The sequence below is a fragment of the Pagrus major genome, chromosome 6, assembly GCF_040436345.1.
Source record: "Pagrus major chromosome 6, Pma_NU_1.0".
Lineage (NCBI taxonomy): Eukaryota > Metazoa > Chordata > Actinopteri > Spariformes > Sparidae > Pagrus > Pagrus major.
Genome location: NC_133220.1, coordinates 21556099 through 21584043, shown reverse-complemented (window position 1 = coordinate 21584043; position 27945 = coordinate 21556099). Strand labels below are relative to the sequence as shown.

The 27945-nt window shown below is 40.5% G+C and overlaps 1 protein-coding gene across 8 annotated transcripts in view; it reads right to left on the bottom strand.

The window, feature by feature from the left end:
• Positions 1 to 27945, bottom strand: part of scn8ab (sodium channel, voltage gated, type VIII, alpha subunit b) — a 48086-nt gene that overhangs the window by 16729 nt on the left and 3412 nt on the right. For 4 of the 8 annotated variants that reach the window (XM_073468152.1, XM_073468148.1, XM_073468154.1 and 1 more), the window contains exons 2-14: positions 19673 to 19791; positions 18672 to 18761; positions 18453 to 18581; positions 16652 to 16743; positions 10532 to 10753; positions 10258 to 10321; positions 8184 to 8325; positions 6941 to 7147; positions 6575 to 6856; positions 4168 to 4491; positions 2757 to 2889; positions 1876 to 2114; positions 283 to 456 (exon numbers count right to left, since the gene is read on the bottom strand). In XM_073468152.1, the coding sequence (XP_073324253.1) occupies positions 283 to 456; positions 1876 to 2114; positions 2757 to 2889; positions 4168 to 4491; positions 6575 to 6856; positions 6941 to 7147; positions 8184 to 8325; positions 10258 to 10321; positions 10532 to 10753; positions 16652 to 16743; positions 18453 to 18581; positions 18672 to 18761; positions 19673 to 19791 (2217 nt within the window). Of the gene's footprint in view, positions 1 to 282; positions 457 to 1875; positions 2115 to 2756; positions 2890 to 4134; positions 4492 to 6574; positions 6857 to 6940; positions 7148 to 8183; positions 8326 to 10257; positions 10322 to 10531; positions 10754 to 16281; positions 16374 to 16651; positions 16744 to 18452; positions 18582 to 18671; positions 18762 to 19672; positions 19792 to 27945 lie in introns of all 8 variants that reach the window. The other 4 variants (XM_073468150.1, XM_073468147.1, XM_073468153.1 and 1 more) reach the window with 2 other exon arrangements.

Genomic DNA, 27945 nt, shown 5'->3' with positions numbered 1-27945 from the left:
ATCTCTATAACACAATACATAAACTTCTTTGACATAATGTCAAACGTGTCATTTCTTCACATTCTGTCGATAGCTTTTGTAAATTTTTTAAATGATTTAAATCAAAATTCTTAAATTTTGCCTGTTTAAGGACCTAATCTGATGATTATAAATAGAAATCAGCATTATGCAAAGTATAAAAGTTAAATGACAAATGTTTTAAGAATCAGTCTTTTTAGCTTGACAAAAGGTAAAAAGGTAAACCAAATGTTGACATTCCTGTCTCTCCCCTCTTCCACTTACCAATCGGAAAGACCTGAGCACTGACAGACCTTCCACATCAGCCAGTCCCAGCTCAACTAAACTCAGAGTCACAATGAAGCCGTCGAAGCAGTTCCAGCCTTCCTGGAAGTAGTAGTAGGGATCCATAGCAATCAGCTTGGCAAACATCTCCCCGGCAAAGATGCCTGTGAAAACCTGTAGACCCACATCATAGTCAGTCACTCTATAAATTAATGATAATGATTTTTAATTTTACCACAAAATCAAATGTAAATAAAGGTCCCATGAAACAGGGATAATAAGGGGTTAACTAGACAGTGATCGATGAAGCTAAAGTGTAAATCCATGGGATTTCAGTGGGTTTGGGATTTCTTTATTGGTTGGACCATTGAGGTACACCTGCTAATGCAGCACCATCTTATCATTGAAGATACACAGCCTTCCAAAAAGCAAAAGCAGCAATAACAGATGATTGTATTATTCTTTCAGCAGACTGTGACTTCACAAAATCTGACTTAAAAATTTGACATTTGTGAATCTTTCAAATTACTGTAAAAAAAGAAAAGAAAAAAAAAAGATCCAATACTAATTCAATAATGGAGCTTTAAACTTAAAAAAAAATAAACATTTCAAATCCTTTACTTATTCTAAAACTTTTCTGGTCAAATTGAGCGCAGAATGAAAAAACCTGGCTTGCTTACATCGCATTTTATATGATGAAGTACTGATTAATAATGGATTGGGATTTGCTTAGAGTGAGGACTCTTCTGACACGGCAAGGTCATGGAGCGGTGACACCTTGTTCCAGCAGAACCTGTATGGAGCTGTAGTACTCTGAGCCTATGTCCCATGCCGTCCACCCAACATCTCATCATATGCCCAATCAGTGCTGCAGAGAACACCCAATGATTCATACTGCACCATCCATCACACTGTTTCCTCTGACTTCAGTTCCTGTTTCATTCCTGACAGCTCGCCAATCCCTATGATCTCATTTCCTGTCTTAGTACTGACACTGTGCCAACACTGCTGGCCTCAGACAGCTGTGCTACGGTGATATCTGACAGCAAGGGCAGAGCACATACAAATCAAAATGTCTGCTGTACATGTGGTTAATATGTACTCTGCCAAACCTGTGCTGGACAGATCAGTGGCAAGCCTTATTAGCATGACTGTGATTTTGTGTGTGTGTGTGTGTGTGTGTGTAAGAAAGAGAGCGAAAGAGAGAGGAAAAGAGAGAGAGAGAGAGAGAGAGAGAGAGAGAGAGTGAGTTAGATAGAGCTCCGAAGAGTTGAGGTAAGCAGGATGCAGCGGAAGCAGGAGAGTGACCTGAGTGGGGGTGATGAGAGTTTGGGGAGCAGGCTGGCTGGCTGCATTAAAATGGAAATAAATCTTTAATGAGACCCCATCAGAGTCTTATATACACTAAGCGTGTATATCTTAAGTGCACATACCAAATGATGCATTGATGTATTGGTTTGAGGTTATGTAGGTGGAGCAAACTGAACCTGCAATGCTTCTGTAACTCCTGAGAGGGATAATGAGGCATAAAAACTTACAAAGACAAATGGCAGTGATACAAGAGAGGACAGAAGAAGAACTGCAGTTTCTCACCAGGTTTCCAGTGGCCAGGACACCCTCGAAATGCTCAGTCATCGGGTAGTGCTCCATGGCCATGAAGAGGGTGTTGAGGACGATACAGATGGTGATGGCTAGGTCAACGAATGGGTCCATGACAATCAAGTAGACTATGTGCTTGATCTTTAGCCATATGGGACAGCACTCCCAGATGAGGACCGTATTAGAAAACTTGTACCAACAGGGTGGGCACTTCCTTTGAGACTCCTCCAGCTCTGCAGGGACAGATGAGGAGGACCGAAAAGCAAAAAGGGTGTGAAAAAAAAAAAAAACAGTTAGGAGTGAGTCCCTAGTGTCAAACAAGCTGATTTTTTTTCAGAATTTATTGGATGATAAACTTCCTGGTGAGCAACAGACACCATCTGTATCTGGAAGCCTTGTCTGCATGAGGAAAATGTCAATTTGAGGTATAATTGCAAACAGTAAGGAGTGAAACATCTAGACCACAGCTGGCTATCATCATATCTGGGTCAGGTTAAAATAAAATGCAACTTGTACAACTTGCTAAGGCAGGAAACATGTTAAAGGTCCCATATCATACACATTTTCAGGTTCATACATTTATTTCAGGTGCCTTCCAGATATTGTTTACATGCTTAAATGTTCAAAAAACACATTTGTTTTCTTCTTATAGTGTCCATTGCTGCAGCACCTCAATTCTGGCATGTTTGGATGGAGACTGTATAGTTATGACATCACAACCTTAAAGAACTCCTGATGGCTCATTTGAAGGCAGTTTTTGAATGAAGGCTGGGAGCATTTGATACTTTCAAGGTATTTATATAGCACTGAGACCCAAAAGAAACTCATTCTCTACAATATGGGACCTTTAAAAGATACACAAGCAAGGTCTGTACCCTCTAACAGTGTGTTGGTGACTACGCTCATCTGACTGTTGGCACGGTCCTTTCCTTTGAAGGAGGAGTTTAGCTGATCCACAGATACCATGAGGGAACCAGAGTGCTTCTTCTTAATCTCCACATCAGTAGTCTGTACTCAGAGAAAGACACAATGTCAGTGAGAGAGTGCTCACATGAATGCATACTTACGAACATCACACGTTAAAACTCATGCTCTTCAGCTATCTAAATGATAAATGATGCCAAAGCCTGCTTCGAAGATGAATCTAATGAATGTAGCTTTTCGTTTCATTTTATCATCAAACCTTTTTTACAATGTATGATTCCCCAAAATTACCTAATTTGTTCAATTTAAGCATTTCCTGCAACATAGCACACAACACACTTCAAATTCATACTGTAAATTCTCAAATAGTTGCCTTAACTTACCACAACTGAAGAAATAACCAGGTCTCTAAAACAAGCTACTATTTGAGAAAGATTTTTACTTATAATTTCCTCTATTTTCTACATATTTCAGTAAGCTGGCATCACTGAAGTATTGGCTTTTGTTTGAGAATTTACGGCACGCTGTCTTAACCCTTGGCCTGCGCATGACATAACTAAACTACAACCGCTGAGTTTACAACATTAAACTGCATGCAATAGCATGCTGGTCAAGAACAGAGGGGAATTCAAGACAACATTTGCTGCTACACCATGCTACATTTTAAGAGAGGTAAAAAGATATAAGCAGGTAGATTGGTTGAGAATTAAAGAGGGGTCTACCATGCTAGCTAGAATGAGGAGAAATATTGTTATAGAAGAAAGTTTCAGATTTGTTTTTGCAAAATCCTTTGGCTCAGGAGCAGAAGGATAAATGAGGACAAAAAGGAGAGAAGGAGGGAGAAAGACAGGGCCTGAATGTGAAAGACCCTAAGAATGAAATGTTAGAAGTAGGAAGTGAGTTTCTGTCCTGTAAAAGGTTTTAATAGATATATTTCTAATGAATGTCTGTGTGTAAGCTTGGTGATAGAACTGTTAGCAGAACTAGGGGGCTGACAACATATTGCGTAACTGTTAGATATGAATGAAATGATCATCATGATGCTGATAAAGCAGTGACTTTGTGGATACTGTTTCATTTGGTTAGTGCCTTCTAGAGCTGTTAAAGAAGTAGCAGCATAAAAAGGGCATCAGATCAGGGTGGAAGTGGAAGCGGAAGATTAAATTATAAGACAGAATCTAGATATTCAGGAGAGGAAAAGGGAGCTTCTGAGTTCAGGGAAAAAGAGGAACAAGAGCCAAGGGGAGGAGGTTGTGAAGGAGAAGCTGCAGAGACCGGGGCCACCACCATCATGCCTAAACTGTATAGGTGTCCCATGGACGTCCTTACACTGTCATCAGTGGCTGCCTTATCTATTTTCACCTCAGGCAGAAGCCGTCTGCCGGGCCCAGGGCCGATGAGAGACACCACGCCATTGCAGTCCACTGTGCTGTTCCTCTTCCCTCCAGAGTGGGGTGCCAGGGGGTGGATGCGTGACGAGCCTTGGCTATAGCCACTGTAGCTGTTGCGGCGGTAAGGGATAAACAGGGAGCCTCGTCGGTCTTCGCTCTCCTCAACTGTGCTGTGCTCGTCGTCGGCGAACTCGTTCTCGGAGCCCATGTCCTTGGAACGGCCTTTGAAGCTGAAGATGCTGCTCCGGCTGTTGTGACGCGACATGAAGGGAGAGCCTGGGATGCTGAGTAGTGACTGAGGAAGAAAAGACAGATTCAGAGAGGGATAGTTGACGAGTTATTGTGTGTTATATGTGTGGATATAAAGGGCTGACGGTAAAGAGGGCAGAGAGAAAAAAGTAAGTAATCTCAAGCAATCTCAATGGTAAAATTCGTCAGATAAAGGGAAATAACATGACAATATAGCTTTGATTCTTTTGTAGCAATATAAAATTGTGTAAAATTTTCTACCTTTTGTTTAACATAAAGATACCACAGCTACGGTGTTTCCTCCACAAAACGAGTCAAACAACAATGATAGGAATAGGAGAGGAAGAGTGCATGTTGTAACAGTAATTGAGTCATCAACATGATAATGATGAATCATTATCATGTTCAATTACTGTTACAACATGCATATGTGCAATGTTTATTGTAAAATGACAATGAAATCATACAAAATTATTGTTCAGATTATTTAATAAATTCATAGTCGTTTCCTCGTCATTTTTGCCATTTTTGTCTAACCCTAACCCCTAACCCTAAGAATCTAGTAATTATACTAATGGTTATATCCCACAATTCAACCAATAATCTGACCATGATGAACAATTTTATCCTTGTTTAAAATATTCCAGCACAGTGTTAATTCATATGTAAATGAAAGAACAGAACACAATTGCGGCCCAATGCAAGCGTTTGGTGATGTTCTGATCTGGAGTATAGCCAGTTGTTTTGTTGTATCCTCAAAGTAATATTATAGTGCATAACTGTATAACTGGCTGTACCATCTCTGTCATCTTGTTTTCTCTGGCAATGAATGACTGCATGAATGAAGAGAGCCCAAGACCAAACTTGGCCATTGCCAACAACCAAAAAGGGCTTTTATGGAGGGCCTGATAGTCAACACGGATCGCATCACAAGCATCACAACCCCACGTGAAATAACTTGTTTCACTGTCATAGTTTGAGCCATTCGGTTTCATTACACTTGAAAAATCTGGAGGAGCTGCAAGATTAAATCATTTTATCCCCATTCAAGTTAGCCGAGTGCTTAACCTGCCTTAGCTGGTTCGACCAGCGGAAGTCTCTAGTGCACAGGCTCTATGGGCCCCAGAATGCAGAAGATCAATGTAATTTAATACCCAGGATGTCAAGCTTTTTTGGCTTCTTTCTCCACTTAGCAGCTTTCAAAGGAATCAAAGGGACTCCGCCTCCAACACTTTCCTTGTTAAATCCATGGGATAGCTGAATTAATGACCAGTCAAGGCGTGGCTGCACCAACATGCAATTAAGTCCAAAATCCTGTGGCCACTCCTGGTTTGCCAAGTGCCACACTCAACCTTGGATTGAAGCCTTGGAGAGCTACATAGCAGTCTGAGGAGCATCACACTCTACGGGCGAAGTAATAAGCCACAGCTACCACTCAAAAACTGAGGAAGGAATTCAAGGTGGCTAGGACCAGAGAACTGATGCAGTAACGCTGGTGAAAGTAGTTACCAAATGGAGAGCTGGACATAGGCATGGGAAATAAGATTGGTTGGGGTTGGGGTAAGAATATCAGGGTAAACCAATCAAAGGCAAAGAAGGGCAAAGGCAACTAGTACTAGCCAATCAGAGGCTGAGCAGGGCAGGTCTTCGCAAAAGCATAGCATTTAAAAAACACTCAGGAGAGAAACGTGACCTTGGGAAGATCACTTTGAGAGGAAACCCACAAAGGTAGTAGTTGGCAAGTGCAAGTAACGTGGGCAGAGAGCAAGGTCTGCTGGTTGATGTTGGATGAAGGGCCTTCACAGCCCGATCTCTAGCCAGAGCTTACAATACACTAATCAATGGTGTCGAAAAGCCATCAGCGATACCACTGAAGCAGCAGAAAGAGCCTCACGGTGGAAATGGCTCAAGAGAGGAGAGCCATGGTGAGGACACAGTGAACTGGATAACCGGATACAATCGGAGACCTGATCTACCTCAGCTTGGTCATGTGGAGGAGGCTGTATGATGTTGAAACAATTCCTATAAGGTCACTAATAATGAGTTCAGAAGCAGCCGCAGATTTATTTGCATAAGCTACGTCAAACCGCAGTGAGCATTTGCTGTATAGTTTCACTGATTCATTTTACCTGGTTCATGATGGATGTCTTCCTCCCCAGCCGGCTTCCTGGAAAACGAATGGTGCTTTTCTTGCTGCCATCGTCTGACTCAGACTTAACAACCTTCTCGCTGTCTCCCTTCTCTTTCTCCTGCTCTTTCTGACGCCATTTCTTCTTGCGATTCCGACGTTCTTTGGCACTCTTGGAGCTCAGCTTGGAGACCTCAGAGGAGCTGCGGGACAAGTGCCCCCCTCCTTCATCCTCTAACGCAACCTCTGACACCGTGCCTGCAGATGTCGCCATGGCAGCAGCCTGAGAAAAAAACAAGGCAAATGATAATCAAGAACTATGAAAAATGATTAAAGGTGTATGAATGTGAGACAGAGTGAGACCAACCTGTGTCTCCTCCTGCTGCTTCTTGAGCTGCTCCAGCATAGCCTTGAATTCAGCCTCTTTCTGCTCAGCCTCCTCAATAGTAGCCTGGTTCTGCTCCTCATAAGCCATGGCCACCACAGCCAAGATGAGATTCACCAGGTAGAAGGAACCCACAAAGATGACCAGCACAAAGAAGATCATGTAGGTCTTCCCTGCAGCTCGAAGTGTCTAACAGACACACAAAGACCAAATAATGAGAACGAATCAGACATTTAGGGTGAAGTAACATAAAAATAATCAAACAGACATTTTGTCCTTTTGATAAGATATAAATGGAATGTATCCTGGTAAAGCATTTGTTTTAGGTTTATGAGTTGTTGTTTTTGTGCATGACTCTGTAAGAGGTTCTGTATGTATGTATATGTATATGTATATGTATATGTATACGTATGTATACATGCTGTGTCAGCATTGCTGGTGCTTCTATCTGTTTCATGTTTTCTTTCCAGGAAAACCTCCAGACAGGGAAGAAGCCTTAGAGAACAGGAATTCCCACTTTTAAGCACACAGACACACATACACACACACTGAAACAGTGACTGGCCTATTTGCCAAATGAAGTGAATCTGTTATGGCTGCGGTGGTGCAGGTCTGGAGGAGGAGGAAGGATAGTGCAGTGTCATGGTAGTGCAATTTAACATTACAGACATCTGTGCACATGTGATATATTTTGCACATGCATGTGATGTCATACTGGTTAATTTAACATAGAGATGTGACTGTTCCAGAGGTCATTTAACAAAAATGAATTCATGTTTGTTCATTGCTTCAGTGCAAATGTAAATGACACATTTCAGAATTCAGAAGTTCTTTTCTCTGCGCATGAAAGCCGAACAAAATTATGGTGGCTAGTCACACACTCCTAGCTACAGTGTTTCGGATCAGCTGTCCTTCCTTCCCTTCTATTCAGAGGGCAAATGAACTGAGGGAGAGAGCTGCTGAGAGGCACTTTTGCTGATTCATTCAGGTTTTAGGGTGATGATGATGTATATATTTTTTATGATGAAGTGAGGACAAAATCATTACTACTGCTTAGTGAGTGTTTTACTTTTCTGAGTAAGGTCTCTAAAACCAGTGTAAGAAGGGTCAAAGGCTTCGACCATAGGTCTAATGTGACATGGTATTCTTTCCTCCCTCTGGACATTTATGTTTCCATTTGAGACTGAAGAGAAAAGACAGAGGAATTAAGTAAAACATATTTTACCAGCATGTAGAGATTCTCCCAGAAGTCTTGGGTCATGAGGCGAAAGAGGGTGAGGAAAGCCCATCCAAAGCTGTCAAAGCTGGTGTAACCATAGTTGGGGTTCCTTCCAGCTTTCATACACATAAAGCCCTCTGGACATCGTCTAAAAGGAAGACACAGGAAAAAAAAACTGTAACTTAACAAATGAGTGAAATGTGCCTCTTCAGTATCAATACAGTTACAGATACAGGCAACACTTGAAGTTGAAGGTACAGCGGGACCAGGACATCAAGCCTGAAAAAAGTCTTGATAAGTGTGTTTTTATAGTTGTTGTTTGTGTGTACACCGCAGTATGATATAATTTACCTTAATATTTTATGACCATTTCAAAAGCAGACAAGTCTGGCTCATGAATTGTGAATACATGTCTGTCACAATAGTATGTGTATGAGCATGTGTACTCATTGACAGCAATTTGGTGTTTTTAGTACCTGTAATGACAACTGGTTAAAAGCTAATTAGCATTTTTGTGTATGGTGTAAAGTCCTAGAGTCACCCCACAGTGCAACGGATCACACCCGAGTTCCATGCCAAGGGAGATCTGAACATTTTGGGTCAAGTGTCCAGCAGCGAACAGAGAGTGGTTCCAATTTGACGGAGGACGTGGACAGGATCTTTGAAGCCACAGCCAGGAATATTGCATATTAAAAGCTCCAGTAAAGGTCCAGTTTGTAGGGTCTAGTGAAACCTTGTTGTGAGGTTGCAGATTGCAACCAAACTGAATATCCCTCGGCTCACCTACACTAGAACCTACGGTGGCCTCTAAAAATGTGAGAAACGCCCAAAGCTCTTTCTTGAGCCAGTGTTCGGTTTGTCCATTAGAAACATGGCGGTGCAACATGCCAGACTCTGCTCACTCTGTAGATATAAAGGGCTCATTCTAAGGTAACAAAAAATGAGATTCATAGTTTCAGGAGATTATACACTAATGAAAACATAATTATGAATATTATATTCCATTTCTACCAATAGATCCCGCTAAACCCTACACACTGGACCTTTAATGTCAACCATTATCGCCAATGTTTTTACATAGAGGTTTAGAGTTAAGTAGCAGCAGGTAACCTGGTGAGAGAACATAATCAGCCAGCTGAGACAGGAGTTGAAATCTCTAATTACAAGGGAAAGAGGAAGAAGGAGGTAACCTTAGCAGATCTTCAGAACATCATGAGGAGGAATCTCATAACCCTCTGCACAGCAGAATGGCTCCAAAGAAGGGGCAGAGAGAGAGAGAGGAAGTGGCATACATGGCAGACACCCTTTGACTTCACAGACAACCTGAATAGAAAGAGGCAAAGTGGCCACCTGGCACATCCAAAAGAGCGATGTAGAGCGGTACTGAGACTTGATGAAGACTGAGGCTTTGATATCACAAGCTCACAATCGAGTTCAACAACAAGAACGCAACCTTGAAGGAGATCAAGGTAGCCAGCAGGGTACAAAAACAAGCTTGCCCCCTGGCCCTAGTAGAGAACTTTAAAAGGTCTAGAAATGACTGTGATGACTGTGGAGGATCCTCAAAATGATCCGGAGGAGAAACTGTAGCCCCAATGAGGCGATCTGCAGAGGGTGCTCGGATTCTCAAGAAGAATGCAAGCACTGGTGAGCAGCTCTCTATTGATATATTCTTCAGTATCGTTACACAGCATCTGATAAACTAACACCTGAAGAACTCATACATGAACACCGTTGTTGAAAAAAAAGGACTCTCATGGGTGTCAGGTGGTCACTGAGTCGATCAAAGAGGCTCAGGAAGTTCGTAGAGACCTGGCTATTTTTTGGCGTCTCCTTGGCATCACAGGACTGCATAGAAATGTCAGACGATGCTGCAGAAAAGGCATCAAGAAGGCTTTGGATCAAGAAGGGTGACCTGTTGACCACCAGGCTACTTCCAAAACACCCAATGACCCCTTGTTACACCACTGATGATCGCATCACAAGATGCGTAACAGAACAACAGAGAAATTGGAGACATCTTAAAACATTAAAGCATAAATATGGAGACATGCATAGAGTGAATGAAGCACTGACTTACCCTGAGTCAGAACTATTTCCACATAGTAGAGCATCAAGCTGACCAGGGAGGAAGTAGAAATTAGCTATGAAAAGAAAACACTTGCATTAGCCAGTGGGCAGAAAATGTCTGTGTAACCTTAAATAGTTAATTTGTCTGTTATTTCTTTTATATGAGCAACACAAAAAAATGTTACGGAGAGAAAAGAAATTGCCAAGATGAACACACGTTCTATTGTGCGCCATTTACGTAATCATGTGCAAGTAGTTGTCCAGGTGTCAAGGTAATCACTCACTGTCATTCATGATGTATTCGTCCCAATCAAACCCCCTGCTGCCATTTGCCAGGTACTGATCGGTCATGTTGATTGGCCAGATTACACACTTCTGCCGCAGGTTCCCCATGAAGAGCTGCAGTCCAATCAGAGCAAAGACGCTGAGACAGAAGACGGTCAGGATCATCACATCCGACAGCTTCTTCACAGACTGGATCAGAGCACCCACAATGGTCTTCAGGCCTGTCAATTAATATACACGCACACACAGACACGCAAATGTGCAGGTATGCACATACATGAAAACAGGCAGGCTCACATACACATACACGCGTACATACAAATTCAAATGCACACACAGACACACACACATGCACACACCCACACAGAGATAGACACAAATAAAAAGAATTGCAACTTTTGGCACTGCAAGAGTGCACAAGCTGAATTCAGAACTGACTGAAGTCACGCATCAAAAAAGTTAAGTTAGGTAACATATATCTAATCCTGTATTTAACCCTGTGCTGTGCAGGCTCTTACATAAATCTAAACTTGGCAGGCATCAGAATTTTCTTGAGCACCTACGCCCAGCGCTACAAGGCCTCGACACCAGAAATTCCTTTCGTATATAAAACCAGTGATGTAGTCGGTGCTTATTGTTGTGCTGCTCCTGTCATTACTGCCTTGATATAAATCAGTAGTTCAGGCTGTTGTCTCTTCTCAATTAATTATTCAGATAGCTGCTCAGCATACTGTGGGTATTTAGCACTCTACCTATGATTAATGCACAAACAGAGACTGTAATTTTAACACCTTAACAGTATGCTAAAATAATCCCAATTGACAGATAGGGGCTCTGTTTTGATGTAAAGATAGAGTGGGTTATAACTGATCATGCAGAAAGCAATACGTTTATTGTTCAATTTTAAATGTAGCTATTTGTTTTGCAGCTTTACCAGATGATTTTTTTCTTGCACTGATGTTATATATCTTGGGACTTTAAATCATGTATAAATGTTCACCATATTATCAGACAAATGTAAATAGGTAATTCCTAAAGGTTTATTTAATAAATAATAAAATGTAATCAATTAATAATATGCTACTGCTCTGTAACAACATGATACAGCCTAGAGCAAAGACTTCAGAAAGAAAGCTGAGAACCCGTTTGGGTGTGAAAGGTATCTAGCGTTGAAACTGGAATTCTCTGATATCCAAACATAAATCATGTAAGCGTGGTGCAATAATGGCATAGGTATTCTGATAAGGTAATAAAAAATAAAGCCTGTGTGTGTGAGCGTGTGTTGGTGAGGGAGCTTAATATCTCCAGTTGTTGTCTGCAGGTACAACTCTGCAGCTGGGAGGCAGAAGAACATGTTGTCTTGCATCTCTGCATCTCCTGGGGAGGAGAAACCCTGTCTCCTTTCCTGTGCCAATTTTCTCAAGGTTGTTACTTTACATGTTCATTTGGATAGGCTTTGGGCTACTAGAATGATCCAATATCATTACTGGATTTCCTCTTGGAGGTCAATAACAAAACAAAAATTATTCTCACTGCTTTACTTGTCCACCATATTTGTTAATACTATTGGTTAAGAGAATGATTGTGACCAAAATAAGTCTTTTACTGGGTTAATGCTGGCCTGTTCGTGTAACATTAGGCTTAAAAATGTATGGGGCATGAACAGAACCTGGTGCAAATATGCTTCTTATAGTATAACAAAGACAAGGAGATCAGTCTAAACACCTCTAAGGTGGTCCTTTAGACATAGATACTTCATATTAAAAGCCCTGATAAACTTTGATCTTATCCTGCATAAACATAACATTCACTTGAGAGATTTTTGTATTTGTGTCTTTGTCTGTGCTATTTTCACTACTTTGAAGTGGGAGTGGCTCAGTTGCAAATTTGTTAGGTCTTTATTCTTAAACTGGGCATTACTGTCCTAATGAAGCAGATCAGATGAGTTTTCCCTACCTTTTGATTGTCACTTGTTAAGTCATGACTGATGTTATAAACAAATGACAAAACACTTGTATTGTGCCTATTTCCTAACATCTGAGCATAATAGAAAAACCTCATTCCATAAAAAAAGTCATCTCTGGAGAAATGATGGTGCATAGATGCACTAGAACTGACTACAAAAGTTTATTCAAACTCCACCTGGCAGCTTTTTATCACCTGAGCAGATGTAGATATACTATGTCGGTACTTTTGTAGTCTCTGAAATATACATTTTTGGTGGGATTGGTGTATTCAGTGCAGATTTTCAGTGGCTATCAAAAATATATATTTCTAGAAACATTTCATAAAATCAAAGACATTATAATCTAGTAGGTACTAACAGCACATTGATTTTACTATGATAGAGCATTCAAGTTGAACACAGATGTAGAGGTCACATTCAGTTTTTTTCATAAAACACCACAACGAGCACTGCAGCTGCATGGGATGTTCCATCAGAAAGACATATTTTCATTTTTACTACCTCTTGTCTTGTCTTGTGCATGAAAGGCTTAATTTTAGGAAGCGTTTTCCACTGAGGAAGAACAAACAGCACTATGGCTGTATTTAGGATCCATCTGGAGAGGAGAAATTGTATCATGGGAATAGTATTCCCATGATACCCTTCACTCCTTGTGTCCATCTATGGGAACATTCCTCACTAACTGCAGTTTATAATTACACTGAATCCAACAGCTGAACGCAGCAGCACCACAAACAGCAAACAGCGCACAGGCTCAGTCAAGGAAGCAGTAAGTGAAGAGGAGAAAGAAAGGACAGGCGAGGAAGAGGCTTGGGGGTTTGGGGGGGGGGGGGGGCAATGAGAGGTGGCATGCAGGTCATTTAAACGCCAAGGCTGAAGGAATTGACTGTGTGTCAGCATCACCTGTCTGTAAACTGCAATGGTGACCTTGCCTTAACTGAAGAGCCGTTTCCATCCCAGGCATCCCTTTTCTCCCATTCTTGCAATGCTGGACGAGGCCACAAGCTTGTTTAGCCCAGAGCACAATTGAGCACTACATGCTGGAGGCTGAGCTTATTGTACTGTACTGAGTGTGTTACAGTGTTCCCTAGGAAAAAAATACGTATGTGCATACAATGTTGCTTATTGGAAGGAGTCATGTGAACTCAGCTGGAGAATGGTTGTTTGAAAATCTTTCCTCCACGGTGGCTGAAATATTCTCACGGAGCCATCTAAGAACAACATTTTTTTTAATAATCCTTGTGCCAACACATAATATAAAAAGAGTCAAATTGCCAAATTGCAGGAATAAGATGCAGTCCATCTAAGAATACCAACTCGTCTGTCCAAAACCCTCATTGCGTGGAGGCGAGCAAAGTGACACTGAATTTGGAAAAAGCTAACGGAACAGACAGAGACTTCGAGCACAAATCTGACACAAATCTGGTGGCGGATGATATCTTAAAGAAATGTCAGATGGACAAAATAATGAACAAGAAGAAGTCCACAAAGTCCAAACTAACTGTCATCACCACGCGCTTCACCAACGTAGAAGGCTGTCTCGACTTCCTTGAAACCAATGAGGCGATGAAACCCAAGCCGCTCGCCATCCAGGCAGAGATGAAACACTCTTACAAAGATTCAAGAGGGCGTCGGAACAACACAGTTTTTGTGGGTTTCCCCTAATACTAATGGCCTCTCATTTATGATCCAGGATATCGGTAATTGAATTTACATAGGGGCTAACAATAGACTGGGCACACCATAGCTTCACGTAGGGTGGATGAACAGCCGCAGACGGCCATTGTGGCTAGATTCCTGTATGACCAGGTACTCAACGGCAGTGAATGACAGGTGCCAGCAGTACAAGCAATGCAAGGAGATGCTGCATGAGTGCAGCATCACATTTTTTCTTGCAATTCCCACCTGTGATGTGTATTAACCCCATGGTGATGGAGGAAATCGCAGAGAGTTTGATGATCTGAGGGATACACTTGATTATATTAAGTCCCCATGACTGTTAAACTACAGAATATTTGACCACTGAGGCGGCACCGGAACACTTTCCATCATCTGCATAGGTCTAGATGGACTATAGCCAATCAACCAAAGACACTTTATCATGGAGTACAATGTGAATCTAGTGAAGTTTAAACAGACTTTTGAGTGCCATCATCAGTTCAGGGTCTCTGTGCCAGTGTGCAGGCTGAGAGAGCCGCCCCGCCCATCACACATCGCACAGATGATCGGCTCATGAGAAAGAGAGATCTCTCCTCTGGATTGCCAGTAGTGAAAATACATGAACATCTTCCTTCAACCAATACTGACAGCAGTACCCTATAAAAACATTCTTCCCTCCCAACTTTTACTTCAGGAATGGCGTTCCTGTGTCTTTCCCCCACCAATTTCCACCACAACAATCCGTTCTGCATCACATATAATATGATGACTTTGAGGGAATTTAGTATTAATCATATTTTTAGGCGAAATGGAAGTTATCACTGTTTAGACATGTATGAATCATTTTCTGTGAGAAACATCAGTTCATCCATGACTCCAAGTGGACATTTGTGCCAGATGTAATGAAATTCACTCAAGGGATTCCTATGACATCACATTCACTTGAAGGGGACTGGTGTGGGGTCAGATCTTCACCTTTGTCCATCAGTTCATTCTTGAGTCAAAGTGGATGGTTGTGCCAAATTTTAAGAGATTTCCTGAAGGCCTTCCAGTGATATCGCAGTAACAAGAATGAGATGGACAGACGGATGGACAACCCGAAAACGAATCACCTCCGGCCACAGCTGTCACTGGCGCAGAGGTAGAAAAATGTCTAGAGAGCCTAGAACAAGACTTGTCCATTTTAAGATCATAAATAGGGTAAATTGGACTCCATCTAGACTGCACAAGGTGAAACCACCAGACTGTTGGGGGTGTTGAGGGAGTGATGGCACTTTCAACCAACCCTAATGTGTTTAATTGCTATGTCCTGTACCTTTCTGTTTATTCACTGTCTTGGCTATATGCTTTGGCTTTCTGTTTTTGTCAAAAAAAGGAAAAAATAATAATAACTACTGGTCATAAAAGATATGTGTTGCTTCTCTATGGTATCTATTTATTATTTATGTTTCCCTTTCACTCCCAGGATGGACAAAGATCTTCAAAAAATAAATCTGAAGCCTGGCTCAAATAACTGTTATAATTAAAGGATAACAAAACCCAAATGAACATCCCTTAAAGCCAAACTTGTAAAAGCATGTGTCTCAAAGCTTCATGCAGCGTCTTTTAAATTAGGCTTGGCAGTCTTAGGGAATCAAATAAACAAGAAGGCAGTGTCATAGATTGTGAGAATTTGAATCAATGTATAAAATATAACTGATCTCAAACCAGATGTGCAAAGATGTGATGATCATATCAGTTTGTTTATTGTACCACTCTGATATCATCCTGACATTCAACTCATAGGATAAAATATCTCACCTCTTCTCCTATGTTATCACATTGTTTTGGACATTCATTTCTGTCTCATTTGAGGTAAATCTGTACAGACAAACAGCTGTTGAACACAGCCCAGCTGCCGATATGGGACGTTTGAGCCCACAAGACTGCCAGTAGACTGCTAAGCCTATCAAAAATGTATTGCTACCATTTTTGATTGTCATAGAAACAAAAGTAAAACAAAATAATGTAGAAATTCTAAAACATCCTCTTTTTCAAAAAAATAAACAAATGTTCAAGTATCAGAAATAAAAACAGGTAATAGATAAAGTAAACTCAGCCTTAGTGTTTAAATGGGAGTCTCACCTGGAATGACAGAAATCGTTTTTAATGCTCGGAGAACCCTGAACGTTCTCAGCGCCGAGACATTCCCAAGGTCCACAAACTCTGTTATATATCTGTAACAAGGTAGGATGACACAAAACAGAACCCCATGACACACAACACACACGATAACACCACACACACGCACGCATGTACGCGCAAGAGCACGACACCATCACCACCATCGAAGACCAGGAGGGGACACCATGGTGAGAGAAAGAACGCCTGTCCAACCAGTGGGAAGAGAACGAAGAAGGAAGAGGAAGAGGAGAGAGGGAGTGAAACAAAACCACACCTAACATCAACCCCGGGACTCGCCCACCCGCAAACACAAACACCTGGACTGTCTTACCTGGGATAACTGAAATTGTTTTCAATGCCCTCAGAACCCTGAACGTACGCAGAGCTGACACATTGCCTAGGTTTACAAACTCTGTTATATACCTGCAAGGTGGATCAAGATACAGTTACTCAGCAGCCATCCCGAAAAGAGGAAAGAAAGAACAGATTGTTACATGATATCTTAATAAGCATTAACATCATGGAAGCATGGACTGATGTGGATTGAAGGTGGTGTAGGCCAGTGTCTATAGAACCTTTTCATCACCTAACATCCCACCGTAAATCATTAAAATCAAGAAAAAAACTGTAGGATGAAATGTTTACAGCATCTCCAAATTTCTAAAGTTTTAATAACCAATTAGGCTAGCCTGTCAGTCACACAGGCATGACTCAGTCTTTCATTCTTTTGGTATTTTAATTTAATTTACTGGTACAGTGTTGTGTATTTGCATTATGTTTTTTGACTGTTTTTTAACTTCTCTATATAGTATTTTATTTTATTTTACTTGTACAAACACCTGTATACCTTGTTAACATAGGTGCTATATTAATACCGATGATGATGATGATGATTATTATTATTATTATTATTATTATTATTATTATTATTATCATTATTATTAGTATTAGTATTAGTATTAGTAGTAGTAGTAGTAGTAGTAGTAGTGGTGGTAGTAGTCATTACATGGCTGCAAACAGTAGGCAGTGCCACAAATGCACACCCAAAGAGGAGATAACATGAAATTTAATAACGGACATGAAATACATTTTGAAAAGGGATGTGACACGTTTGGTGCGACCCAATCTCAGAGTAGGTGTTGGGTAACTGCAGCTTTGCGACTGTGGTGGCTCATCTCTATCAGAAGCTTGGGGTTAATGAGTTTGTCAGCAACTACTATACTGAGTTGAACCAAGTTTAAAAAGTATGATATATATTAGAGGGGCTGACTCATGCAAACAAAATGGTGTTTATCCCTCCACTGTAAAGCTGTCCCATGGCAGTGTGTGTTTGTTGCTATAATGGCTAAATGTGTTGATATGAATTGTTCTCTCAGGTTTTGGGGTATGTTGTTCATACAAAAAGAAAAAAGCATTTGGATTGGGGAGTACTGTCCATCATTAAATATAAAATAACCACACCAAAGACTCTAAAAACAGTTTTTTAAAAAACAAACAAACAAACAAAACATGGCCGTGTGTTATGATACTCACTGACAGAAAAAACAAGTGAATCAGTAAATTATAATTAACACTAACATCTCTAATTACAAATGATTGTTTAACTCTTTTGGTTGTAACTTAACAACTGGAGTTAAATTATACTGGTTATTATTGTATATTGTCTTTTTCAAATGTTTTGATGAAAACAAAAGGTGGAGTTTATTCCCAAACTTGGCCGATAAAGCTGATTCTGATTTGAAATTAAAATGTCTTTTCCGACAGGAAACATGACTCGTCATAGCCGTAAAAGCACAGGTGTCACCAATAAATTCATTGACTGTTCCACTGATATGTCTCGAGTGAGCCAGCATGCACAGGACTCTGGTACAATCACACCTGAGTGGAATACACTCATTATTAATGTTATTTAGTAATATCTGTGTTTTAGTACTCTGTCTGTAGTTCTGTTACCATTTTGCCATCCTTCTGTCCACATGCCTCAAATGTCAGACTGTTATTAAAAATGTTGAAATCCCCTTTTTGGTTTCTTGCTTTTTTCTTCTTACATTTGTTCATAGTTGCTATTTGTACTCTAGGTTTATATTATTTTCATTCTTTAATGCTTACTAATAAGCAGTTTAAATACTTACGCCATTGAGATGACCATGAAATCCAGCCAGTTCCATGGGTCTCTGAGAAAGGTGAAGCCGTCTATAGCGAAGCCTCGGGCAACTATTTTTGTGAGTGACTCAAACGTATAGATACCTGTGAAGGTATACCTTGGGAGGAAAGAGAGAATAAAGTAAAACGGTGACAGATACATTAAACAAGGATATGATGACTGAGAGGAGGCATGTATGTGTACTTACTCTACTTGTTTGGACCACTCTGGGGGGTCACTAAATGTCATGAATATACAGTTGGTCAAAATCGTACACATGATGATCATGCTGAATAACGTGGGAAGATGGTAGTTAAGGAAAGTTTGGACAATGCTACCCTTTGACATCCCATATATTTTAAAGGTGCAATATGAAAGAATTTTAGTTTATAACATTTAAAAATGTACAAAATCATCAACAGAATGTGAAGAACCAACAGTGCTGACGTTATGTCAAAGACGTCTATATACTGTGTTGCATAGATATCTGTAGTCTAAAGCTCCTGTGCAAGTGGTGTGAATGCCAAAATACTCCCTTGCTAGTCCAGCTAACTACACGGCTAACTGAGCTAACAAGCCAACAGTAGCTACAGTCATGGATCAATAAACAGAATACAGTGAGCAGCAGTTAGCAGTTACTCTGGTTATATACTACCCCTATTTGATGGGAGTATGAATTTAAGGTGGTCGATTCTTATGTATTGCACCTTTAATACACCAACAACTGAAATCAAAAGCAAACATGTTTAAAACACTGAAAATCTGTTTTCATTCACTGTAAAGCAGGGCTGGGCAATATACTGACATATTGTCATCATGATATTAGACTACGTAACATCTCAGAATTTGGATATGGTTATATTGTGGATGGTGACTGTTCTACTTGTTCTAATACTTGTGTTTACCAACTTAGTCATTATATCCACATTATTGATGATTATTTATCAAAAATCTCACTGTGCTAATATTTTGTCAAAGTACCAATAGTCATTACTACGATATTGTTGCAATATCAATACCGAGGTACAGTATTTGGTCGACAACATTGAGATATTTGATTTTGTTGCCCAGTCCTAGCATTTATGAACTGCTTTTGAGGAGATTTCAAAATACAAAGATACACATTGTGTAAAATATTGCAATATTATTTGAAGCCATATCACCCAGCTATGCTGTAAAGTATAGAAAAAGAACCACTTGAAAGGATATGAATGTATCAAAATCTTAATAGCTATTCGCCTAAGTAGATTAAAAGGACTTAAGATGTACAAGGAGGGCGTGGCACTGAAGCGGAAGAGTGTTTTCCCTTTGTTTATGACTATAAATGTCTGTGGAGAGAGAGAGAGACAAAGAAAGACATAAAAAGACAGTTAGAACATTTTTAGAAACACATTATATTGAACATACTATTCAGTACACAGCCTGCAATCCTTTGCGCTATCTTGTTCTAAAAAAAAAAGGAACAGATGACTGGAGCTGATGTGAGTCCTGAGCTCACCTCTGAGTCATGGGGCACCACTGCATCGGTTTCCACTCTAACTACACGGCTGATTCTCTCAACACAGGTGACACTGAATTTTATTATGAAACTGTACCCATTTTGAAATCTTACATCTTTCCCAAATACATGATTTACATGAAACAAGGCACACAGGATAAAAATAGTAGAGTAATAAGGTATAGAAAAGGCCACATAATCAGTGGCATCAAGGACACAAGGCTGTGTTTCAGTCTGCTGCCATCACTCTCTCTGTGGCCAGCCAGCCAGCCAGCCAGCCAGCCAAGAGCCGGGAGTAACACAGTTAACACCTCTCTTCCTGGTTGCATCAGACGCGGAGCCTCTGTCATGGCGACAGTGGCTCCGCGAGCTGCCTCAGAAGCAGCAGACAGGTGCACGGGAAGCTCTCCCCTCTTCGTGGCCAAATGACTCTCTTCGCCCAAAGTTTAAAGCTCTTACTGGAAGAGAACCGCAAATGCTGTCATCGATCAGGGGGCAGATCTGCTGACTCTAAGCTCTCAACAACCACTCCCCACCCATAAACAACAACTGGGCCAAGTGGGGCTGGGCACTGGGGTGAGGCAGCAGTGTGTGTTTGTTTGAGTGTACCCCATGTGTGGTTTGTGGATGCTTGTGCCCGATTTTGGACCAAGATAATATGGGGTCAAGAGTGAGAAGTATGAGCATTAACTACAAATAAATGGACTACTTAATAACTTGTTACATTGCTTCCTGTTTCTTTTTATTCCTGAAGGTGGTACATTTAACATTGGATTACTGACAATCTACAAATGTGCAAGTAAAAAATGAAAACAGTGACTGTCCAGCTTACTTGTAGTGGAAGTACGTAGTATAGGTAGGCAGTCTGACAAAGACTTCCAGGCACTCAGACATAGGTGCTTTAAATAAAGTACATCAAGTTGTCATGTGACAAGGTTTACACTCAAACAACAACAAGGTCACATGACAAGGTCATGTTGATTCTACCAATAAACAATATCACAGAGAGCAGCAGTACAAGTACAAATAATAGAAAAAGAAATATACTTATTACCTATGACATGATATGCAAGTTCTGCCACTTTATACCACTTACAGTAACAACAAAATACCACCAAGATTACCAATATAAGTACCAAAAATATGACCAAATGTACTTATATCAGCATTAGGACTTCTACCACTTAATACCTCTTGCCAAACCAGCAATGTACCACCAGAAATGTCAGCACAAATGCTATAATGTACAAAAATATACCACACACGTCTATTATGTCTCAAATGCAGCGACTAAACAGCGCAAAAGGTAAAAGACAACATAATGACAAATGCAAATAATGTGAATAGTAAACAGTCTAACAGTGATGTAACTGCACAACACTAAAGACCATCAAAATACTCATATTATATACCAGCAATCAGATGTGTGATTTGGATGAGAATCTGTGAGGTCTGGATGCGTACACTGCTGTTTTTTCTTTCTTCAGCACATCCCCCTCATGTGTATTTATGCACTGACACTTATGCGTGCCAGTATTTACAGAAAACACACCATGACCTGTACATAAACAGTACTGAAGAACAATGAAGACATCAATTTAAATCAGAAACAGCTTCTGTAAACATTCGATAAGATATTAAAGTTAGCCAGAATTTATTTCGATTTACAAATACTGTCAAAATGCCGTAAAGCCAACTCTATATTACCGTTTGCCCTGTTTATGTTCAGTTGCACTCACAAATGATAAAACTCTGGTGGAGAGGATACATGTGTAATAGAGGCATTTCCTCGTTAGTATGCATGTGGCACCAGCAACTAGTAAAACACATACAACAGGAGTTCATGGTTCACACCACGGGAAACACTGGAAAGAAATGGAGTGGCGACCAGAAGTGTCCTGAGAGAAGTGGTGTCCTGAAATCTAATTAAATTAAAAATAGGCATCCGCAGTCTGGGGAAAGACAAAATGTATTCTCTGCATCAGAAGACTCCTCTCTCTCACTCCCATCCTCTCTCCCTGCTCCTTTTTGCCTATTGACTTCAAATATCCTCTCACTATTTTTCCTGTCAAATTACGAAAAGAATGATCAACATCAAACCAAACGGAAAACACAGGATCTAGTGTTCACAGGGTGAGTCTTTCTCCCAGAGGTCAACTGAAGCGTTTTGCTGACCAAGCCAATACAGTATGTGGTTAGAAGGAGGAGGAGGTTGTAAAATAAGCAATATCTCATTAGCAGCTAATAGATGCCCTGCATGCATAACTATGTTACATTGTTAAATCAATGTGAAGCATATTGCTTTGGACTCCTATGGTTATATAGGTTTTTAGAAAACTTTACATTTGAAGACGTCATCTTAATGAAAACCTGTTTGCTTTGTCCTTATTGAGTCTGAATTTTAATGTACGGGGACAATTAGGAATGTTGTATCATATCGTATTATAAAGTACGGCATATGGGCATTTATAAAAGATTCACAATTCAACTAAAAAGAGGCTCCAGTTACTTAATGAACTGTGTCGATTTGGAGGCAGAAAAATCTGCTGTTGACGCAAACTTGGCAACCTGGCACGAGGGATGCGAATGTCAGGCAATTTCCTTAATTGATCGTCTGCCACGTTAATAGATCTCTGATCAACCACTGAGAATACTAAAATACTAAATGTATGATTTTTCTTAGTGAAAGCTTCACTGCTATGGGCTCTTTTCAGAGAACGACTGAAGTCATGAACTGAATAAAAACAAGTGAATTGGGAATGGGAAATGGACTAAAATGTAATAATGGCAAAGATGTTAATGACATAAAGGAGATGGGACTAAATATGCAGGACACAAAGAGAAGACTAAACCATTCTTGCGTCAATAAAAAGAGTAATGGACAATGAATACAATCATTACTTGCAACCCTAAATGTGAGCAGCACACGTGGCACACTTTACACTGCACGATGTTGTGGAATGCATATACTATAGACTGAATCGCTGTGATGTCGCCCTAACAGCAGTCATTTCCGGATAGACATCTGGCGGTTGAGACATGTGAAACCAGATATATAGTGAAGCACAATGGTCCAACCTATCTGACGTCTCAGCTTTCATGTACTGTGTAGCTTTGCTAGTGTCCTTGATATCTACCGAACAGCGTCATTTCAGACTAACTGCTAGTTTTGGGTAAACTCAAGCTGTCATAAAATAAAATAAAAAATAAATAACATCAGTAAAATATTTTAGTTACCATGCGATGCAGGGTTTATCTGAACGATATTGTAAACAAACATTGTGATTGGTTCTATACTGTGGGTTAAGATGTTTTTGATTTTTAAGTTCTGGACGGTGATTAACTGATTGATTAATCACTAATTTCCCTCAGTTTTAATAATTTCCAGAGACATTCAGTGAAGGTTGACATGGAATAGGAGACACTGAATTCATCATGATGGCACTAAAAGCTTTTGCTTTCCACAAACACATTAACATAGAATCAACATATCAAACGTGTAGCACATTGGTAAGCTGAGGCAACTGAAAGTGAGCATCTATTTTCATATATTGTGTACGAGCACCATGGATCGCAAAGCATGTTCCTTCACATAAAGTGCATGAGGACACGCACACATATCGTTATAACACTGATCTGCCCACAAATTACATAGTTAGGGCATACACACATGAATAAATACAATAAATATACAACGCAGCCGAGCAAGCTTCACTGTAAAGAAGCCTTATTTGCTGCAAAGCTCCAGAAATGTTCCTAATTCTCCATAGAGCGCACAAGAAAAAGGCACATATGCAAGAATCAGGAGGCAGAATGCAGCTGCAAGGACAGTGTGTGTGTGTGTGTGTGTGTGTGTGTGTGTGTGTGTGTGTGTGTGTGTGTGTGTGTGTGTGTGTGTGTGTGTGTGAGAGAGAGAAAGAGAGACAGAGAGAGAGAGAGAGAGAGAGAGAGAGAGAGAGAAGAATAGTGGAGCAGGGATGTGGAGAGGGGGCTTGCAGGGGTATGGGACAGCCGCAAAGAGAGCCGAAGAGAGGAAGAGATGAGGGGGTGGAGGGGGAGTGATGCAGAATAGAAAGCCTGAGAGCTGCAGAGGGGAGAGAGCCAAACCTGAGATGGATGGGTAGATGGAGGAAGGAAGAGGAGGACTGGGTAGGCATGCAGCAGAGAGAGAAACTGAGGATGAGATGAGGAGAAGAGGGGGCAGAGAAAGATAGAGAGCTGAGTAAAATCTAAGCAGGAAACAGAGACTAAATCATAGGGAGGGGTTTGTGGTACTTCTCTCGGGGTGCTTTCACACCTAACCAGTTTCGTTCAGATAAAACAGACCCTGGTACGCTTTCCCAGTTAGTGCGGTTCGTTTGGGCTGGTGTGAAAGCTGTCAATCGAACCCTGCTGCAAAACAAACAATCGGACAGCGAACGCTTGAAAAGGTGGGTCTTCCACTTCCAAGCAGACTCTGCTTTGGTTCATTTGTGATGTGAAAGCAAGCAGACCAACCACAGGATTTTTGATAACAGACACGGAATTTTAGCAAAATTTATATTACTACTAAATCCTTCTGCTGATCATGAACTGTTGAAGAAGTGATCTTATAATCTTCATGTTTTTATGTAAAATCATTTAATGGTAACACATACGCACTTCAGCGCAGGTATTTTCCCTTATTAATAGGTCAAAAGCTTATAAAACTGCTGTGCTGTATCCTACTCCATGTACTTTGTCAGTTCATTAAGTCCATTAAAGACTGTGTGACAGCAATCCCGCATGAATAAGCCATGGAAGCCTCCTTTTTGTCCTGTCTCTGCCTGTTAGTCATTATTCATAACATGAGGTCGCAGTCTACTAATGCTAATAATGCTAATAACCAGTTATTTCTTCATGAGAACATAAATACTCATCAGAAGCATTAAAGTGCTGCATGAACTTCTGAGGAGTGTGATTTCTCCATGTGGGTCAGGATGGTGCACTAATGATGCAGGATGACAATCGTTAAAACTGTTGAATAAACGAGTCACTTATCAGACTGTACGACTTCATGTTTACAGGAACTGGACCAGAACTGAAATGTAACAATGTCAATTCTTTTGCCTTGGTCTGGACCACCGGACAAAAACACCCTGAATCATCCCAGGACCCCAGTCTGACACAGACCAGTGTCTGGACAGTAGACCTATTAGAAGATGGCCATAAACTCCTGGCCTGAATGATTAGCGAAAACAATTAATCGATTCTTGAATTGAAAACTCTGATAATCTATTAATCCTTCAATGCCTTTATCAAGAAAAAAGGGGCCAAACGTTTGCTGTTTCCTGCTTCCTGTTTTAGTTTTTGCTTCTTTTCCATGCTTTATATCATCGCAAATTAAATACCTTCGGGTTTTGGACTGTTGGTTGAACTAAATATTTGACACTTTCAAGACTTCATCTAGGGCTCAGGGTAACTGTGATGGGCATTAATCTCTCTTTAGAATACATGTGTTTATTTACACAACAGTGATAACAATATATATTTTTTATTTAAGTTTTGTTTATTTAGTTTATTTTATCATTTCTTTTACATTCTAATGTCTGAAATTCTTAAGAATCAAAAGGTCATTGCTCTTAAAAGGGTGAACTTGCATTATTAGGTTATAATATTACCATTATATCAAAAAAATTGTCTCAAAATGACAATAATATCATTTATTGCAATTATTTCTGGGACAATATATCGTCCAAAGAAAATAAGTTATTGTGACTGTCCTATACACAGTTGATCAATTGACTGCAAAATAATTACAATAATTGTTGGCTGGAGCCTCAAATGACCATCACAAACCATTAGATAAAAACATATCTGACTTCACGAACCGTTTTGCAGAACTGGAAAGAGAATCCATAACACACATATACTATTTGCTGGATTTAGCTCATTCTGTAATGAGTACTACTATATGTATTGACTAAGAGCATCTTGATTCAATTTACAGAGAAGCAAAACTGACAGTAAGTCGCATTGTTCACTGTGAAACTTTGATGCTTTGTGACAAAACAGCACAGATCTCACAAGGAGCTTTAATTTAAAGCTCCTATTTGTAAGGAAAGTAGATTTTTGAGTCTCATTCCCAACTTGTCAAATACTGACGCTTTGGTGTTGGCTTTGGCTCAAAAATCTGCTTTTCTTACAAATAGGACCTTTAAAATCTTTTTAACATTACAGCCTCAAACATCACTCGTGTACTCATGATTGAGCTCACTGCAGTGAGGCCTGTAATATCTCCCCTAAATAACTAGGACTGCAAACTAATTTCCCTGCATATTATACCATATCAAAAAAATGCGTCATCCTACTTCGTCACCTGTATGTTGCGCTGCAAAACCCCACTTTCCATTCTCCTTACCCCACCCTCCTTCTTTATACCAACCCAGCTAGCAGTGGAAGCACACTCAACCCTCCCCACCCCATCCCTTCCTCACTCAGCCCAGTACAGGAGGATGCTGTGTCATCAGAGACTGAGGACTCAGACAGAGCACTAAAGCCTGGCCCTCGCTCTAATTTACTACACCCTGAAAAAAAAAGAGCACCGGAGAGGAGGCAGCGGAAGGGAGAGGGGAAAAGGAGAGTAATGGACAGAGACACACACAGAGACGAAGATGGTGGAATAGGAACATAATGTAATGGTGTGTACAGTGCTGCATGGTGAGATTCAGAGGCTACTGCTGCTTTAACCATGAGCTCCCCTTGTGCACTCACTAGTAGCCTGAACAGAAATGACTCCTGTTATACCACGGCCAACAAAATGCCACAATCAGGAAGAGAAAGTCGCTTCTGCATCAACAAAACCTGAAAGCAGTTTAAACTACAGCAGCTAATTTGAGCTGAATCATCTTAACACAGATGTGTGCACGTGCGCGGTGTGAGCTAAAAACGCTAGTATGCCCTCCATCCATCCAGTCCTGCTCTTCCTGTATGACCACAGCAGCTTTAACATTGCCTAATCGCATCAGACATTTGAAAAGCCCAGGCAGTCCTCTCCCCATCACAGGGGAAAACAAGAACTGCAACGCTGCATTTCTCTTCCTCACCACTGCCCCCTCTTCCTCTCTTTGATGCATGAGTGCTGTGATCAGGTTTCCTGCAGCTGACGGTAACACACACACACACACACACACTTAGCCACATTCATTGACATACAGTGCGATGGTGAGCGATAGAATGACCGTCGCTCGAGTAGAGGAGACGAGCAGCCTGGAAAGGTGAGGACAGAAAGAGGAGGGATTGATGCTAACCATGATTGTGCTTCGAGGCACCTCCTCAGGTGTGATAAAGGACAAATACATTAGTGGATTAGGAAAACGATTGATATGAATAGTAGTAAGATGGAGAGGGAAGATGAGGTGATAGCCTGTGACTCTAACTGAATTTGCTGACACAACACATGGGCAGGTATGATGAAGTTAGCAGATCTTGACTAAGCAGAATGAAGAGAAGGCAGAACCTCTGACCTATGAAACACATCGGAGTAAGCAGTCGCCTAATCGTTAGATAAGCTATATAGCTGGCAGTCTAAAAGCTGAGCGCCCCTTCCTTCCCTTTTGAAATTCCCTAAAACATGTTGTTAAGCAAGGCACCGTAGCCATACCCGCACAAGTTGGGCTGCTCAAAAGCCAGAGAATAAAGGACTTTAGCTGGGATGGTATTTGGGTCTATGTGATTACTGCAACTACCTTCCCACGTCATGGAATAATATCTCTTAAAATGACAACATTTTGACAATAATTAGGTAAACTGTCAAATTCCTGTGAAGCCCATTTTAATACTTCTAATGGCTCTAATCCTAACCTAATCCTAATGCTTGTTACCAGACAATGATAATCAATAAAACTATGTCCATTGGTAAACAATTCTGATCAAAAACCATTTGGAAATTTCTAGATCATGTATTTCTTGTTATGAAATGTAACCCTGGCATACAAATAATATAGATGTTATCATATTTCACAAC